Source organism: Rana temporaria, chromosome 10 (genome assembly GCF_905171775.1).
Source record: "Rana temporaria chromosome 10, aRanTem1.1, whole genome shotgun sequence".
In the NCBI taxonomy this organism is placed as follows: Eukaryota; Metazoa; Chordata; class Amphibia; order Anura; family Ranidae; genus Rana; species Rana temporaria.
In genome coordinates, this window is record NC_053498.1 from 149,553,101 (window position 1) to 149,568,575 (window position 15,475).

The 15,475-nt window shown below is 45.9% G+C and overlaps 1 protein-coding gene across 5 annotated transcripts in view; it reads left to right on the plus strand.

The window, feature by feature from the left end:
• CHD5 (chromodomain helicase DNA binding protein 5) overlaps positions 1-15,475 on the plus strand; it is a 201,553-nt gene that overhangs the window by 164,602 nt on the left and 21,476 nt on the right. For all 5 annotated transcript variants that reach the window (XM_040326540.1, XM_040326536.1, XM_040326537.1 and 2 more), the window contains exons 30-33: positions 3,908-4,067; positions 8,168-8,247; positions 13,600-13,729; positions 13,863-13,949. In XM_040326540.1, coding sequence (XP_040182474.1) covers positions 3,908-4,067; positions 8,168-8,247; positions 13,600-13,729; positions 13,863-13,949 — 457 coding nt within the window. The remainder of the gene's footprint in view (positions 1-3,907; positions 4,068-8,167; positions 8,248-13,599; positions 13,730-13,862; positions 13,950-15,475) is intronic.

Here is a 15,475-nt window from a genome sequence, read left to right on the forward strand (position 1 = left end):
TCTTCTCCCCCTCCGTGCCGCTCTCCCCCCGTGCTGTCTTCTCCCCCTCCATGCCGCTCTCCCCCCGTGCTGTCTTCTTCCCCCGTGCTGTCTTCTCCCCCTCCGTGCCGCTCTCCCCCCGTGCTGTCTTCTCCCCCTCCGTGCCGCTCTCCCCCTGTGTTCTCTTATCCCCCTCCGTGCCGTCTTGTCCCCCTCAGTGCCGCTCTCCCACCGTGCCATCTTCTCCCCCCTCTGTGCCGCTCTCCCCCGTGCCGTCTTCTCCCCCCTCCGTGCCGCTCTTCCCCCTCAATTTGTCAAGATGCAGAGTGGTGGTACGAGCCGCTAAACCCGGCTCCTACCTTTTCCGAATGGACAGAGTCTGTGTTTACGATGCTTCAGTTTATGAAGGGAGAGAAGCTTCTCTCCATTCATTTTAGCTGAGGCTGCAGAGAAAGGGACTGGGAATCTGGGGGAATCTGTGTCCTGGGGAATCTGTGTCCTCAGTCCCTTTCTCTGTCTTAAAGGGGAGATGTCAGAGGTCTGTTAAGACCCCTGATATCTCACCAAAGCCCCCCCAACAGGGCTGATTAAAAAAAAGAAAAACAAATTGCAATAAATAATTAAAAAAAAAAGAAGTAAACAATAATAATAACAAAAAACACTGACAATCCACTACCCCCCCCCTCTAAAAAATAAATAAATAAATCACAGTAAAAACAAAAAAAACAAAATTGTAAAAAGAAATAAAATACAGCCACTGTCACATGACACAAAAAAAAAAAAAAGTATCGGTATCGGCGAGTACTTGAAAGTATCGGTACTTGTACTCAAAAAAGTGGTATCGGGACAACCCTATTAGCAATGGTCAGTGGAATCACTCAGGTGATCCAGTGACGGATATTCCAGCACAAGAAAAGCAATGGTGATCCGATGTTGAAAAAAATGGTGAAGCCAAATGATATGGAAAAAAAAGAGAGAAGGCTTCCAATAGTGCAGACGTTCTAGAAAAAAAAATATTTTAAAATGCACAAAAGCAGATAAAAAACTCTTCTGTGGAGAGTTGCAGACAATTTCCTTGCAAGGATAAATAAAAAGAAGCTCCGTTTGTGTCAGTACACGGGTTGCTGGTTCGCGCATGCGCAGTGCAAAAAACGTGACGGCCTGCGGCCGTTTCGTGATAAACTGACGTCATCAGGGGCACCTAATAAAAAAAAAAAGTTCATTGTTTTATTAAAAAACAAACATGTTATACTTACCGCCTATGTGCAGTTGGTTTTGCACAGAGTGGCCCCGACCCTTCTCTTCTGGGGTCTCTCAGTGGCGCTCTTGGCTCCTCCTCTTCTCCAGTGCCCCGTTGGAGAATCGCTTTCCCTCAGGGCACCCGCACGGGCGCGCTGCCGTGTCCTGCTGCTGCGTCCATTGACGCAAACAGCAGGATTATGCTCCCATATTATTGGATTTGATTGACAGCAGCAGGAGCCAATGGTTGTGTTGCTATCAATCTATCCAATCAGGTCCCGAGACACCAGCTGGAGAGGGTGGGCTCGTTGCCGGCGCAGGAACGATCGGGCTCAGGTAAGTTAAAAGGGGAGCTTTGGCTGGCTGGATCGCTATAAGAGTTTTTTCACCTCAATGTATAGAATGCAAACCGCGAGGGTTTACAACCCCTTTTAATCACTAGGAATTGATTGGTCAGAACAGACAAAAAAGCCAGTTAGTAAAGGTTTTATTCATGGGGTTCTGTGTAGTTACAGCAGAACGACAGTCTGCAGAATACTTGCCTCTGTACATATTTTAGGTGCTGGGTTTTTTGATTGGCCAGTGGGTATGATGTGACCCCCCCATGCATGCAAACGGGAGTCATTCATCCTGGCACACTGGTATTGTGCGCATGCGCAGCTCAGTGTACATTTAAAAGAGAAGTGCAGGATTACAAAAAAAATAACATTCTCACCTAGGTGGATGCAGCATTAATCCAATGCTGCAGCTGTCCCCTACTGCCTCTCCACCGAGCAATCGAAGAATGCTGATCGCTCAGTTCTCAGGTCTGCCCTGAGCACAGAGCAGTGATTGTGCTCTGCCCCTCCAGCGCTCAATGGATCGCCAGGGTGGGAACGGCTGGCTCAGGCTTTCAGCTGTGCACGGAGAGGCATAGCCAGCAAACCGGTCAGGGATCTAACTTGTGATGTGACTTTTTGCTGTTTCTTTAAATGCTTTGTCTTTCCATTTGTTGTATTATATGTAGAAATTAGTCGATTAACCACTAGAGGGAGCTGTGTGTTGCACTATAATACCTTCGCTGTTGAGATACGATATCTGGGTGTGCATTGTATTCAGTACAGAAATACTCAATTATTTATACCCCAAATAATATATATGCAAAACAGATACAAACCAAGCTCTTCCCAGGATCGACAGACTCGTGGGCTTCCTTTGTGAGACGGAGCAATAAATGCACAGCCATTGTGTAGCACTGCAAATAAGGAAACACCACCTGTTTATGTAGTGAGCAACCGTGACCACCTCCATGCCCATATATAATCACAATCTATACTGAAAACAAAGGCTTTAAAAGCATTTACATACAAGCTAATGTACAGTCCCTTTATGTGACGTCGCCAAGCTAATGTGCAATCCCCTAATGTGACGTCGCCAAGCTAATGTGCAATTCCCTCATGTGACGTCACCAAGCTAATGTGCAATCCCCTAATGTGACGTCGCCAAGCTAATGTGCAATGCCCTAATGTGACGTCGCCAAGCTAATGTACAATCCCGTTATGTGACGTCACCAAGCTAATGTGCAATCCCCTTATGTGACGTCACCAAGCTAATGTGCAATCCCTTTATGTGACGTCACCAAGCTAATGTGCAATCCCCTTATGTGACGTCACCAAGCTAATGTGCAATCCCTTTATGTGACGTCACCAAGCTAATGTGCAATCCCCTAATGTGACGTCGCCAAGCTAATGTGCAATGCCCTAATGTGACGTCGCCAAGCTAATGTACAATCCCGTTATGTGACGTCACCAAGCTAATGTGCAATCCCCTTATGTGACGTCACCAAGCTAATGTGCAATCCCTTTATGTGACGTCACCAAGCTAATGTGCAATCCCCTTATGTGACGTCACCAAGCTAATGTGCAATCCCTTTATGTGACGTCACCAAGCTAATGTGCAATCCCCTAATGTGACGTCACCAAGCTAATGTGCAATCTCTTTATGTGACGTCACCAAGCTAATGTACAATCCCCTAATGTGATGTCACTAAGCTAATGTGCAATCCCCTAATGTGACGTCACCAAGCTAATGTACAATCCCTTTATGTGACGTCACCAAGCTAATGTACAATCCCCTAATGTGACTTTACCAAGCTAATGTGCAATCCCCTAATGTGACGTCACCAAGCTAATGTGCAATCCCCTAATGTGACGTCACCAAGCTAATGTACAATCCCTTTATGTGACGTCACCAAGCTAATGTGCAATCCCTTTATGTGACGTCACCAAGCTAATGTGCAATCCCTTTATGTGACGTCACCAAGCTAATGTGCAATCCCTTTATGTGACGTCACCAAGCTAATGTGCAATCCCCTAATGTGACGTCGCCAAGCTAATGTACAATCCCTTTATGTGACGTCACCAAGCTAATGTGCAATCCCCTAATGTGACGTCACCAAGCTAATGTGCAATCCCTTTATGTGACGTCACCAAGCTAATGTACAATCCCTTTATGTGACATTGCCAAGCTAATGTGCAATCCCTTTATGTGACGTCACCAAACTAATGTGCAATCCCCTAATGTGACGTCACCAGTGTGTACAAATTCATCTACAAAAAGCTGTAGCTTTACCTGTTGTAGCAGAACATTACAGAAAAGTGGGTCTAGATTAAATTGTGTTCTAATATTTTTTTTATTGTTTTGTTCTAAGGTCCAGGAATTCGAACAGGTCAATGGCAAGTGCAGCACCCCGGATATGATTCCAGAGGGGACGGAGAACAGGAAATGTTTTGACACGGCTTCTTCAGATCCCACCACGCCGGTTCCAGCCAGTCCCGCTCCCATACAGCCAGGTGCTGTGGCTCTTTCAGGTACACACTCTTCTTTTTGCCTTTCAAGACATTTGATAGGCTAAATGGGTCAGCTATGTTCTGGAAATAAGTGTTGCCGGTAGCTGAGGTGTTAGGTAGCCCATGGGTCAAGGGAGTCGAATACAGTTTAGTTGTGGTCCGCATCAGCATTATAGTCGCCATAATAGCGCCGGTTGTTTCTGTAAGACTATATACATTTATCCAGGGCTTTTTCCTTAACCACTTAACCACCAGCCGCCGTCCACAAACGGCGGCAAGGTGGTTGCTTAACTGGGGGTCGCCGTTCTGAAACGGCGCCCCGCAGAAGCTGTAATGCGCGCCGCCTCGGGCGCGCACACTGAAAATTCTGTGCGCGCCGGGTCTATGAGACCCGGCGCTGCACAGATCACGGTAACTGACCGGCAACGGCGGTCTTTTACCATGTGATCGCGCCGTCCAATGACGGCGCGATCACAGGTAAACAAACCGGCGTCATTTGATGACGCCGGTTCCTCCCTCCTCTCGCTGTACCGATCGGTACAGTGTGAGAGGAGAGCGCGGATGGCAGCAGCAGTGTGGGATGGATCTGTGACTATTGCAGTCACAGATCCATCCATCCCTGCTCAGCCATCCCTGCATTAACCCCTGCAATACTCTGCCTTCCCTGTGCAATACTCTGCAATAACTCCTGCAATACTCTTCCTTCCCTGCGCAATGCTCTGCCTTCCCTGCGCAATTACTCTGCAATACCCCCGCGCAATACTCTGCAAAACACCCGCGCAATACTCTGCAAAACACCCGCGCAATACTCTGCAAAACACCCACGCAATACTCTGCAAAACACCCGCGCAATACTCTGCAAAACACCCGCGCAATACTCTGCAAAACCCCCGCGCAATACTCTGCAAAACCCCCGCGCAATACTCTGCAAAACCCCCGCGCAATACTCTGCAATACCCCCGCGCAATACTCTGCAAAACCCCCGCGCAATACTCTGCAATACCCCCGCGCAATACTCTGCAATACCCCCGCTCAATACACTGCAATACCCCCGCACCAATACTCTGCAATACCCCCGCGCAATACTCTGCAGTACCCCTTGCGCAATACTCTGCAGTACCCCCGCGCAATACTCTGCAATACCCCCGCGCAATACTCTGCAATACCTCCGCGCAATACTCTGCAATACCTCCGCGCAATACTCTGCAATACCCCCCGCGCAATACTCTGCAGTACCCCCTGCCAGTACTCTGCAGTACCCCTTGCGCAATACTCTGCAGTACCCCCGCACAATACTCTGCAATACCCCCCGCGCAATACTCTGCAATACCCCCCGCACAATACTCTGCAATACCCCCCGCACAATACTCTGCAATACCCCACGCACAATACTCTGCAATACCCCACGCACAATACTCTGCAATACCCCACGCACAATACTCTGCAATACCCCCACGCACAATACTCTGCAATACCCCCCACACAATACTCTGCAATACCCCCCACACAATACTCTGCAATACCCCCCACACAATACTCTGCAATACCCCCGCACCAATACTCTGCAATACCCCCGCACCAATACTCTGCAATACCCCCGCACCAATACTCTGCAATACCCACGCACCAATACTCTGCAATACCCCCGCACCAATACTCTGCAATACCCCCGCACCAATACTCTGCAATACCCCCGCACCAATACTCTGCAATACCCCCACACCAATACTTTGCAATACCCCGGCCAATACTTTGCAATACCCCGGCCAATACTCTGCAATACCCAGAAAATACTCTGGGGAAAAAAATGTGTTTTAACCACTTCCCGCCCACGTCATATGAGGTCCTTGACTTTGTGCAGGGATATCTAAATGATGCCTGCAGCTACAGGCATCATTCAGATATCATTTTTTTCAGCCGGCGATTCTCTACACCATAAGAATGATCATGGCGGCTGTTCCGCCTCTTGATCGTTCTTACGGGAGGCAAAAAGGGACGTCCCCACTCCCTTCGCCCTCCGGTGCTTCTTCTGACTCACCGCTGCGATCGAAGCCAGGATCGTTTTTTTTCTTGTTTTTTTTCAGGCTTCCCAGCCTAGAGGTGAGATGTGGGGTCTTATTGACCCCACATCTCACTGTAAAGAGGACCTGTCATGCTATATTCCTATTACAAGGGATGTTTCCATTCCTTGTAATTGGAATAAAAGTGATCAAAACATTTATTTTTGGGGAAAAACGTGTCAAACTAAAATAAATTAAGTAAAATGAACAATAAAAATAAAAAAAAAATATTTAAAGCGCCCCTGTTCCCGCGTGCTCGTATACAGAAGCGAATGTGTACGTAAGTCCCGCCCACATATGAAAACGGTGTTCAAACCACACATGTGGGGTATCGCTGCGAACGTTAGAGCGAGAGCAATCATTTTGGTCCCAGACCTCCTCTGTAACTAAAAACATGTAACCAGTAAAAACATTTAAAACGTCACCTATGGGGATTTTTAAGTAGCGAAGTTTGGCGCCATTCCACAAGCGTGTGCAATATTGAAGGGTGACATGTTGGGTATCTATTTACTCGGTGTAACTTCATCTTTCATATTATGCAAAAACATTGGGCTAACTTTAATGTTTTTTTTTTTAAAAGCACAAAACTGTTTTATTTCCCAAAAAAATGCGTTCGAAAAATTGCTGTGCAAATACCATGCGCGATAAAAAGTTGCAACGACCGCCATTGTATTCTCTAGGGTCTTTGCTAAAAAAGCATATATAATGTTTTGGGGTTCTATGTAATTTTCTAGCAAATAAATGATGATTTTTACATGTAGGAGAGGAATGTCAGAATTGGTCTGGGTGTTCCAGAACGCCTGATGGTGCTCCCTGCATGTTGGGCCTCTGTATGTGGCCACACTGTGTAAAAGTCTCACACATGTGGTATCGCCATACTTGGGAGGAATAGCAGAATGTGTTTTGGGGTGTAATTTGTGGTATGCATATGCTGTGTGTGAGAAATAACCTGCTAATATGAACATTTTGTGGGAAAAAAAAAAAAAAAAAAAAAAAAAACCTTGATTTTGCAAAGAATTGTGGGAAAAAATGACAACTTCAAAAAAACTCACCATGCCTCTTTCTAAATACCTTGGAATGTCTTCTTTCCAAAAAGGGGTCATTTAGGGGGTATTTGTACTTTTCTGGCATGTTAGGGTCTCAAGAAATGAGAGAGGCTGTCAGTACATCAGATGTGATCAAATTGATAAATTTTCAGTAATTGGTACCATAGCTTGTAGACCCTATAACTTTCACCCAGACTAAATAATATCCAAATTTTTTTTTTTTTAACCAAAGATATGTAGCAGTATACATTTTAGGCCAAATTTATGAAGAAAAATTCATTTTTTGCTAAATCTTATAATAGAAATGAAGAAAAATTCATTTTTTTACAAAATTTTCGTTCTTTTTTCATTTATAGTGAAAAAAATAAAAACCGCAGAGGTGATCAAATACCACCAAAATAAAGCTCTATTTGTGGGGGGAAAAAAGGACAAAAATTTCATTTGGTTACTGTGTTGTATGACTGAGTTATTGTCATTCAAAATGTGAGAGCACCGAAAGCTGAAAATTGGTCTGGTTATTAAGTGGGTTTAAGTGCCCAGTTGTCAAGTGGTTAAAGATTAGGTGCAAGAACTCAACCGCGCCCCCCACCCTGAACCGCATCAAACGGCAGATGTGGCCAAATTGCGCTAACAGTGAGAGGATCTTAAAGGAGCAATAATACCAGGAGTGGATTCTGTGCGGAGTTCAGGGATGCGCTATGTACAGAGTGTGGTTTCTGGGATGTCCTATGCACAGAGTGCAGGGTGAAGGTGTGTGCTACATACAGGAGAGGTGGAAGTGAGATGTGGACAGCCTGTGAAAGAGATGAACCTTGCACTCTGTACATAGCTCACCCCTGCAGAGATGAGGGACCCCAGAAAAGAAAGGAGGATCAGGGCCACTCTTTGCAAAACCAACTGCACAGAGGAGGTAAGTATGACATTAAAAAAAATAAACAAACATTTACATATCATTTTAAGCAAAACTGTTCCTATAGTTTGCTGTGTAACAGTTCTGAATTGTATTTTTTTCTAGAAAAAAGTGAGACGCCATCTTTGTTATCTGAGGAAGTGGAGAGCACGGAACAAAAGCCCGTACAGCAGTCAGAGCCTCCGGTGAGATATCCATTGTGCTGTACACTTTGTGATCAAATCTTTGTGGTTAAAGTCGCAACTCTATTGCTCTACTTTGGTGCAACTTTGATCCGTGGAATGCAAAGTCAGATCAAAAATCACACTAAAAGTCGCATTAAAGATGCGCTAATGTGAATGGAGCTTGTGTTTTGTTGCACAGAGCAGTGACAGTTGGTCAGAACTTTATACATATTTTGGAGGGTTTGGCTAATAACAAATCTCTTTACCAGCATACGGTGGTACCTGCACCAGAGCAGAGGAAAACATACTGACACACCTGATGGCCTATTTGTATATTTACACCCATTATACAATAATCAAATAAAGAACAAAAGTTTCCGATAGAAGTGAAGACCTTGAAACTCTATAAAACCCGTCTCCTCTGTAGAGCGCACTAAGTGCCCAGATTCACAAAGCACTTACGCCGACGTATAGCGCGTTGTGCCGACGTAAGTAAGTGCAAATGTGCGCCGGCGTATGTGTGCCCCAGACCCACAAACCAACACGCGCCCAAAAACAGGCTACACCCAGCCGGCGTATCTTGCACACACCGGCGTAGGGTGGGCGCACATATGGGCTGGGCGCATGGTGGCGCTCCCATTGATTAGCCATTCAAACATGCAAATGAGGGAAATACGCCGATTCACGAACGTGCGTGTGCCCGGCGCTTGGTACGCGAGATGCGCCTTAAGTTGTACGTACGACGTAAAGTTATTCTCCATACATGAGGTGCAACCCGGCAACAGACATGCACAGGTCTGCACCAGGGAACACAAGCCGGAGTATTGTGCGTTGGATGTATGTCTGGCTGGGCGTACGTTATGTTCATGGCGTATGGGGTGATCCGACATAGCTTAGGCAGTTGTGCCGGCGTGGTTGTGAGCAGGCGCAGGGGGGTGCTGTGTATGCGTCCACGTCACGGCGCATGCGCAGTTCGTGATACGTACCTGTCTGGCGCTCGGCCCATCATTTGCATGGGGTCACGCCTCATTTGCATGGGTTCACGCCCACTTCCACCTACGCCCACGTGCGCCTTCGAAACCCACGCTGGCGCAGCGTTGGGAGCACTGGCTTGCTGAATGCAATGCTTGCCTCTCTGTACAGTGTTTGCTCTACGGCGGAGTAATGTGCTCCCTGCTCTCTGTGAATCCGGGCCTAAGTGTCCATTCCTTTTAGACTAAATTGTAATTTGAAGCTATTTAGACATCCCGTTGGATGTAAAAACAATTGTGTGAAGTAATCCCAAGATAAAGTCCATCCATTTACCATACTTAGTCCATTTAGTGATAATGATTTTATAATGTAATTGTGTAAATAAATTCAATTTTTTTTGTACAGAAGCAGATTAGCTGAGGTCCACATTTTTGCTTCTGTCTTTTTCAAATTCTATTTTTCGAGTGATAATGTATCATATAGGAACGTGCTTGCATATCTTCTTTGATCGATTATATTAAAGTGCATGTAAGCCCCAACAATGAGTTTTATTATTTTTTTGCTCCTTTTCAATCTGTTAACTACTTAAGACCCGGACCTTTATGCAGGTAAAGGCGATTCGGCATTGCGTCGCTTTAACTGACAATTGCGCGGTCGTGCGACGTGACTCCCAAACAAAATTGACGTAATTTTTTTCCCACAAATAGAGCTTTCTTTTGGTGGTATTTGATCACCTCTGCGGTTTTTATTTTTTGCGCTATAAAAAAAAATAGAGCGACAATTTTGAAAAAAATTCAATATTATTTACTTTTTGCTATAATGAATATCCCCAAAAAGATATAAAAAAAACTTATTTTTTTTCCTCAGTTTAGGCCGATACGTATTCTTCTACCTATTTTTGGTAAAAAAAATCGCAATAAGCGTTTATCGATTGGTTTGCGCAAAATTTATAGCGTTTACAAAATAGGAGATAGTTGACACGCTTGGGAGACACAGTCGTACACACATAAATACAAACCCACGCAGACACAGGGAGAACATGCAAACTCCAAGCAGATGGTGTCGTGGTCGGGATTCGAACCAGCGACCCTTTTGCTGCTAGGTGAAAGTGCTAACCACTACACCACTGTGCTGCCCCCTTAAAGCGGGGGTTCACCCCAAAAAAAATTTTTAACATTACATTCAGCCGAATTGTCATAATGACAATCAGCTGTTTTTTTTTTATGTTATCCCCGTACATACCGTATTTTCACCGCCGCTTCCGGGTATGTCTTCTGCGGGACTGGGTGTTCCAAATTGACTGCTAGGCTTTCGACCGTCGCATACTGCGCGTCACGAGTTGCCGAAAGAAGCCGAACATCGGTGTGCAGGCGCCGGCTTCTTTCGGCAACTCGTGACGCGCTGTATGCGCCGGTCGGAAGCCTGTCAATCAATTAGGAACGCCCAGTCCCGCAGAAGACATACCCGGAAGCGGCGGTGAAAATACGGTATATACGGGGATAAAAGAAAAAAAAAAACAGCCGATTGTCATTATGACAACTCAGCTGAATGTAATGTTAAAAAACATTTTTTGGGGGTGAACCCCCGCTTTAAGGGGGCAGCACAGTGGTGAAAACCCCCGCTTTAACATCTCAGGCCGGGGTCACACCTCTGTTTTTTGGGGCTTTTTGCAGAAACACACTACAGTTCAGTTACATGTTTTCCTATGGGACACTTTCACATCCATGATTTTTTTTCAGCTGCTGCGTATTTGGAAAGGGCAAGGAGTTGTTAACGCAAAAACTGTGATTTTTTTTTTTTTTTTTTTTTTTTCAATATACTTCAATGGAGAACCTGCAGAAAAGCATGTAATGTGTTTTTGCGGCAATTTGTGTTTTGTAATCTGCCCAACAACAAATTGGCCCCAAATAAGGCTATTATCTGATTAATCGAAAAACAATAATCGGCCAACGAATGACAATAATCGTTAGTTGCAGCCCTAGAACTGGCACACTTAGGCCTTGTACACACGATAGGATCGCCAGAGGACAATGGTCTGATGGAACGTTTTCATCGGTCAAAACCGTTCGTGTGTGGGCCCCATAGGTTATTTAACCTTCAGTTAAAAAAATAGGAACTTGCTTTAAAATTTAACCGATGGACGCCTAACCGATAGGTCAAAACCCATCGTTAGTAGGCACGACCATCGGTTAAAAACCCGCGCATGCTCAGAATCAAGTCGACGCATGCTTGGAAGCATTGTTGTGTTTTACGTCACCGCGTTCTGACACGATCGTTTTTTTAACTGATGGTGTGTAGGCACGACGGACCATCAGTCAGCTTCATTGGTTAACCTAGGACAACGGTCCTTCAGACCGTTGTCCTCTGGTTAACCTATCGTGTGTACAAGGCCTTAAAGCCCGTACACACGATCAGATTTTCAGACGGAATTGAGTGACGACCGGCTTGTTGTCAGAAAATCCGACCGTTTGTATGCTCCATTGGACAATTGTTGTCGGATTTTCCGACAACAAATGTGGGATAGCACGCTTTAAAATTTCCCAACAACAAATGTGTGTTGTCGGATTATCTGATCGTGTGTACAGAAGTCCTTCGGGAAAAAAAATCCAAATGACAAACACGCATACTCAGAAGCAATGCTCACCATAACACAACATTAGCAGAAGTTGCCCAAAGGGTGGCACTAAAGAGCTGAAAAACCACGTAGTTTTGTGTTTGTTGGTCTGACAATTCTTTGCTGTTTTGTATGCAGGACAAGTTCATGGCCAACGCCCCTTCGGACAAAATTTCTACGCTTTGTCCATGGGAAATACAATCTTGTGTACGAGACTTTACACTCTTTCCTGGTTGGGTAGAGTAGTCAGTGGAGCTCCACCCACACTGGGATACAATTCCTGGCCTGCGTTCACTAAATCCACGGCTAATGACTTAAAATGCACATTTCTGGGGGTGGGATGAGTGGTAAGGAAGAAATTGAGTCGGGGTCAGTGTTGTCAGTAACGGCGTTAAAATAAACGCCGTTACCTAACGATGCCCCTTTTGAGGGTAACGCATAATCTACCTGATTACTCTTCCCCTAACGGTAACGCCGTTCCCATTACTTGGGCGGCGTTACCACAATTACATCTACCTGTGTGTCAGCCATCGGCCATCCATTATTAAAAAAGCGTGCCTCCTCCTCATGCTGTTCCGTGATAGGCGGAACACAAATTTTCCCAGCAGAGCCTCTGTTTAGTGTTCAGCCTATCACGGATGCCTTCTCATCCTCGGCCTCGGACGAGAGGACATCCGTGATAGGCGGAACACTGAACAGAGGCTCTGCTGGGAAAATTACTGTTCCGCCTATCACGGAACAGTCTGAGGAGGAGGAATAATGGATGGCCGCCGTCTGACATCTCTACAAACAGGAGAAGGTAGGGGTATCGTCGAGGCATGTTTACAGATGGCACAGTGAGACATGTTACAGATGGCACAGTGAGACATGTTACAGATGGCACAGTGGGACATGTTTACAGATGGCACAGTGAGGCATGTTTACAGATGGCACAGTGAGACATGTTACAGATGGCACAGTGAGGCATGTTACAGATGGCACAGTGAGGCATGTTTACAGATGGCACAGTGAGGCATGTTTACAGATGGCACAGGGAGGCATGTTAACAGATGGCACAGTGAGGCATGTTACAGATGGCACAGTGAGGTAGGCATGTTACAGATGGCACAGTGAGGCATGTTACAGATGGCACAGTGAGACATGTTACAGATGGCACAGTGAGGCATGTTTACAGATGGCACAGTGAGGCATGTTTACAGATGGCACAGTGAGGCATGTTTACAGATGGCACAGTGAGGCATGTTTACAGATGGCACAGTGAGGCATGTTTACAGATGGCACAGTGAGGCATGTTACAGATGGCACAGTGAGGCATGTTACAGATGGCAAAGTGAGGCATGTTACAGATGGCACAGTGAGGCATGTTACAAATGGCACAGTGAGGCATGTTACAGATGGCACAGTGAGACATGTTTACAGATGGCACAGTGAGGCATGTTACAGATGGCACAGTGAGGCATGTTACAAATGGCACAGTGAGGCATGTTGTAGAATATTAAAAAAAACAGTCACAGTTACTTTGCTGAGTAACTAATTACTTTTTCAATGTAGTAACTGAGTCACAAACGCAATTACTTTTTCGGAGAAGTAATTTGTAACTGTAACTAATTACTTTTTTAAAGTAAGATGAGCAACACTGGTCGGGGTAAAATCTAAAGTATAGGTAGTGACATTACATACGATGATGTGGACCGCTACCATAAAGGTTTGAATAGACGGGCAGGTACACCATATATGTAGTAGAGTGCCTGGCTTGTTTTAATGTAATATGCCTTTTTTTTTTTAAGCCGCCAACCGAACAGGAGAAGGAAGAACCTGAAGAAAAAAGTGAGAGTGTAGAAGGAAAAGAAAAGCAAGTAAAAGATGGTGTTGAAGAAGAAGAAGAGGAAAAAGACTCTACTGAGCAGACTCCTAAAGGCATGTATGAACATACAGACAACTCCCATTATGGATCATTGAAATAAATTGTATTGTTTTGTTTTTTTTTGTTTGTTTTTTATCACGGCCAATCACTTATACCATGTAAAGTTCACGCTGATACCTTTTGCAGCTGAAGCACTTCCAGAAGAGAAATCCTCGGAAAAACCCGGACTGAACAGCACTCAGACCAAAACCGAGGACAAGGAACTCAAGTCAGGTATGCCCAGCTGTCTTTACGTCAAAATGGCATTGATGTTGACACCTTCTGCTTCCCTTTTTTTAGTACAGTAAAGCTCTACTGGGACTACAGTAATACCTCGGATTGAGAGTAACGCGGTTTATGAGCGTTTCGCAATACAAGCTATTTTTTTTAAATCCTGACTCAGTTTGCGTGCGTTGTCTCGCAAGACGAGCAGGATTCAGGCAAATGTGCAGTACCGCATTTGGCCAGAGGTGCAGGGGCGCCGGTGACACGCAGATGCACTCGGAAACACTCTGGCCCAGATTCCCAGAGAGCAAGGCGCACATTACGCCGCCGTAGAGCAAACACCGTACGTCACGCCAACGTAGCGCGGAGAGGCAAGCATTGCATTCAGCAAGCCAGTGCTCCCAACGCTGCGCCAGATGTGGCGTAGGTTTCGAAGGCGCACTCCGGCGTAGGTGGAAGTGGGCGTGACCCCATGCAAATGATGGGCCGAGCGCCAGACAGGTACGTATTACGAACTGCGCATGCGCCGTGACGTGGACGCATACACAGCACCCCCCTGTGCCTGCTCACAACCACGCCGGCACAACTGCCTAAGCTACGTCGGATCACCGCGTACGCCATGAACATAACGTACGCCCAGCCAGACACACATCCAACGCATAATACGCCGGCTTGTGTTCCCTGGTGCAGACCTGTGCATGTCTGTTGCCGGGTTGCACCTCCTTTATGGGGAATAACTTTACGCCGGACGTACAACTTGCGCGCATCTCGCGTAGCCTGCGCTGGGCACATGCACGTTCGCGAATCAGCGTATTTCCCTAATTTGCATGTTTGAATGGCTAATCAATGGGAGCAGCAACATGCGCCCAGCCCATCGTGGGTCTGCCGCACACATACGCCGGCGCACATTGGCACTTACGTCGGCGTAATGTATTATACGTCGGCGTAAGAGCTTTGTGAATCTGGGCCTCTGTTCCTGAGTGTTTCCAGGTGTCTCTGGCCCCCCCCCCCCCCCAACATCTGGCCACATGCATACAACAGCAGTCACTGTGGATCAAATGACCTGCGTTTCCATTGACTCTTATGGGGAAACTCGCTTTCATATAAGAGTGCTCGTAATCCAAGGTATTACTGTATATGTAGACTGTCCTTGCTGAGCTCTCTCAAAATGCTTGTCACCAAGCTTTGATGTTGATCCACGGGTTTACGGCCTGAGTCACTGACCTGGATGGAGTGCGCCAATCTGGAGGATGGCAATATTAACCTTAGTAGCTGTATGCTTAATCCACCTTAGTGGCTCAGAGTATTGAGGTCAGGCAGATAGCATTTTGGTTAAAAGAAACAGCAGTTTCCTTTTTAAAGGCAAACTCTAGGCAGATATAAGAGACACACGCTTTATAATCAATAATCTATCAATCATTGTATTCTTAAATTGCTCTGAATGGATACACGGAGCTGCAGCTCGGCCGCTTGCTGCGGGGGCACTGAACAGTAGGGAGGGGCCAGGAGCACCGAAGAGTAGGATCCCGGCTGCT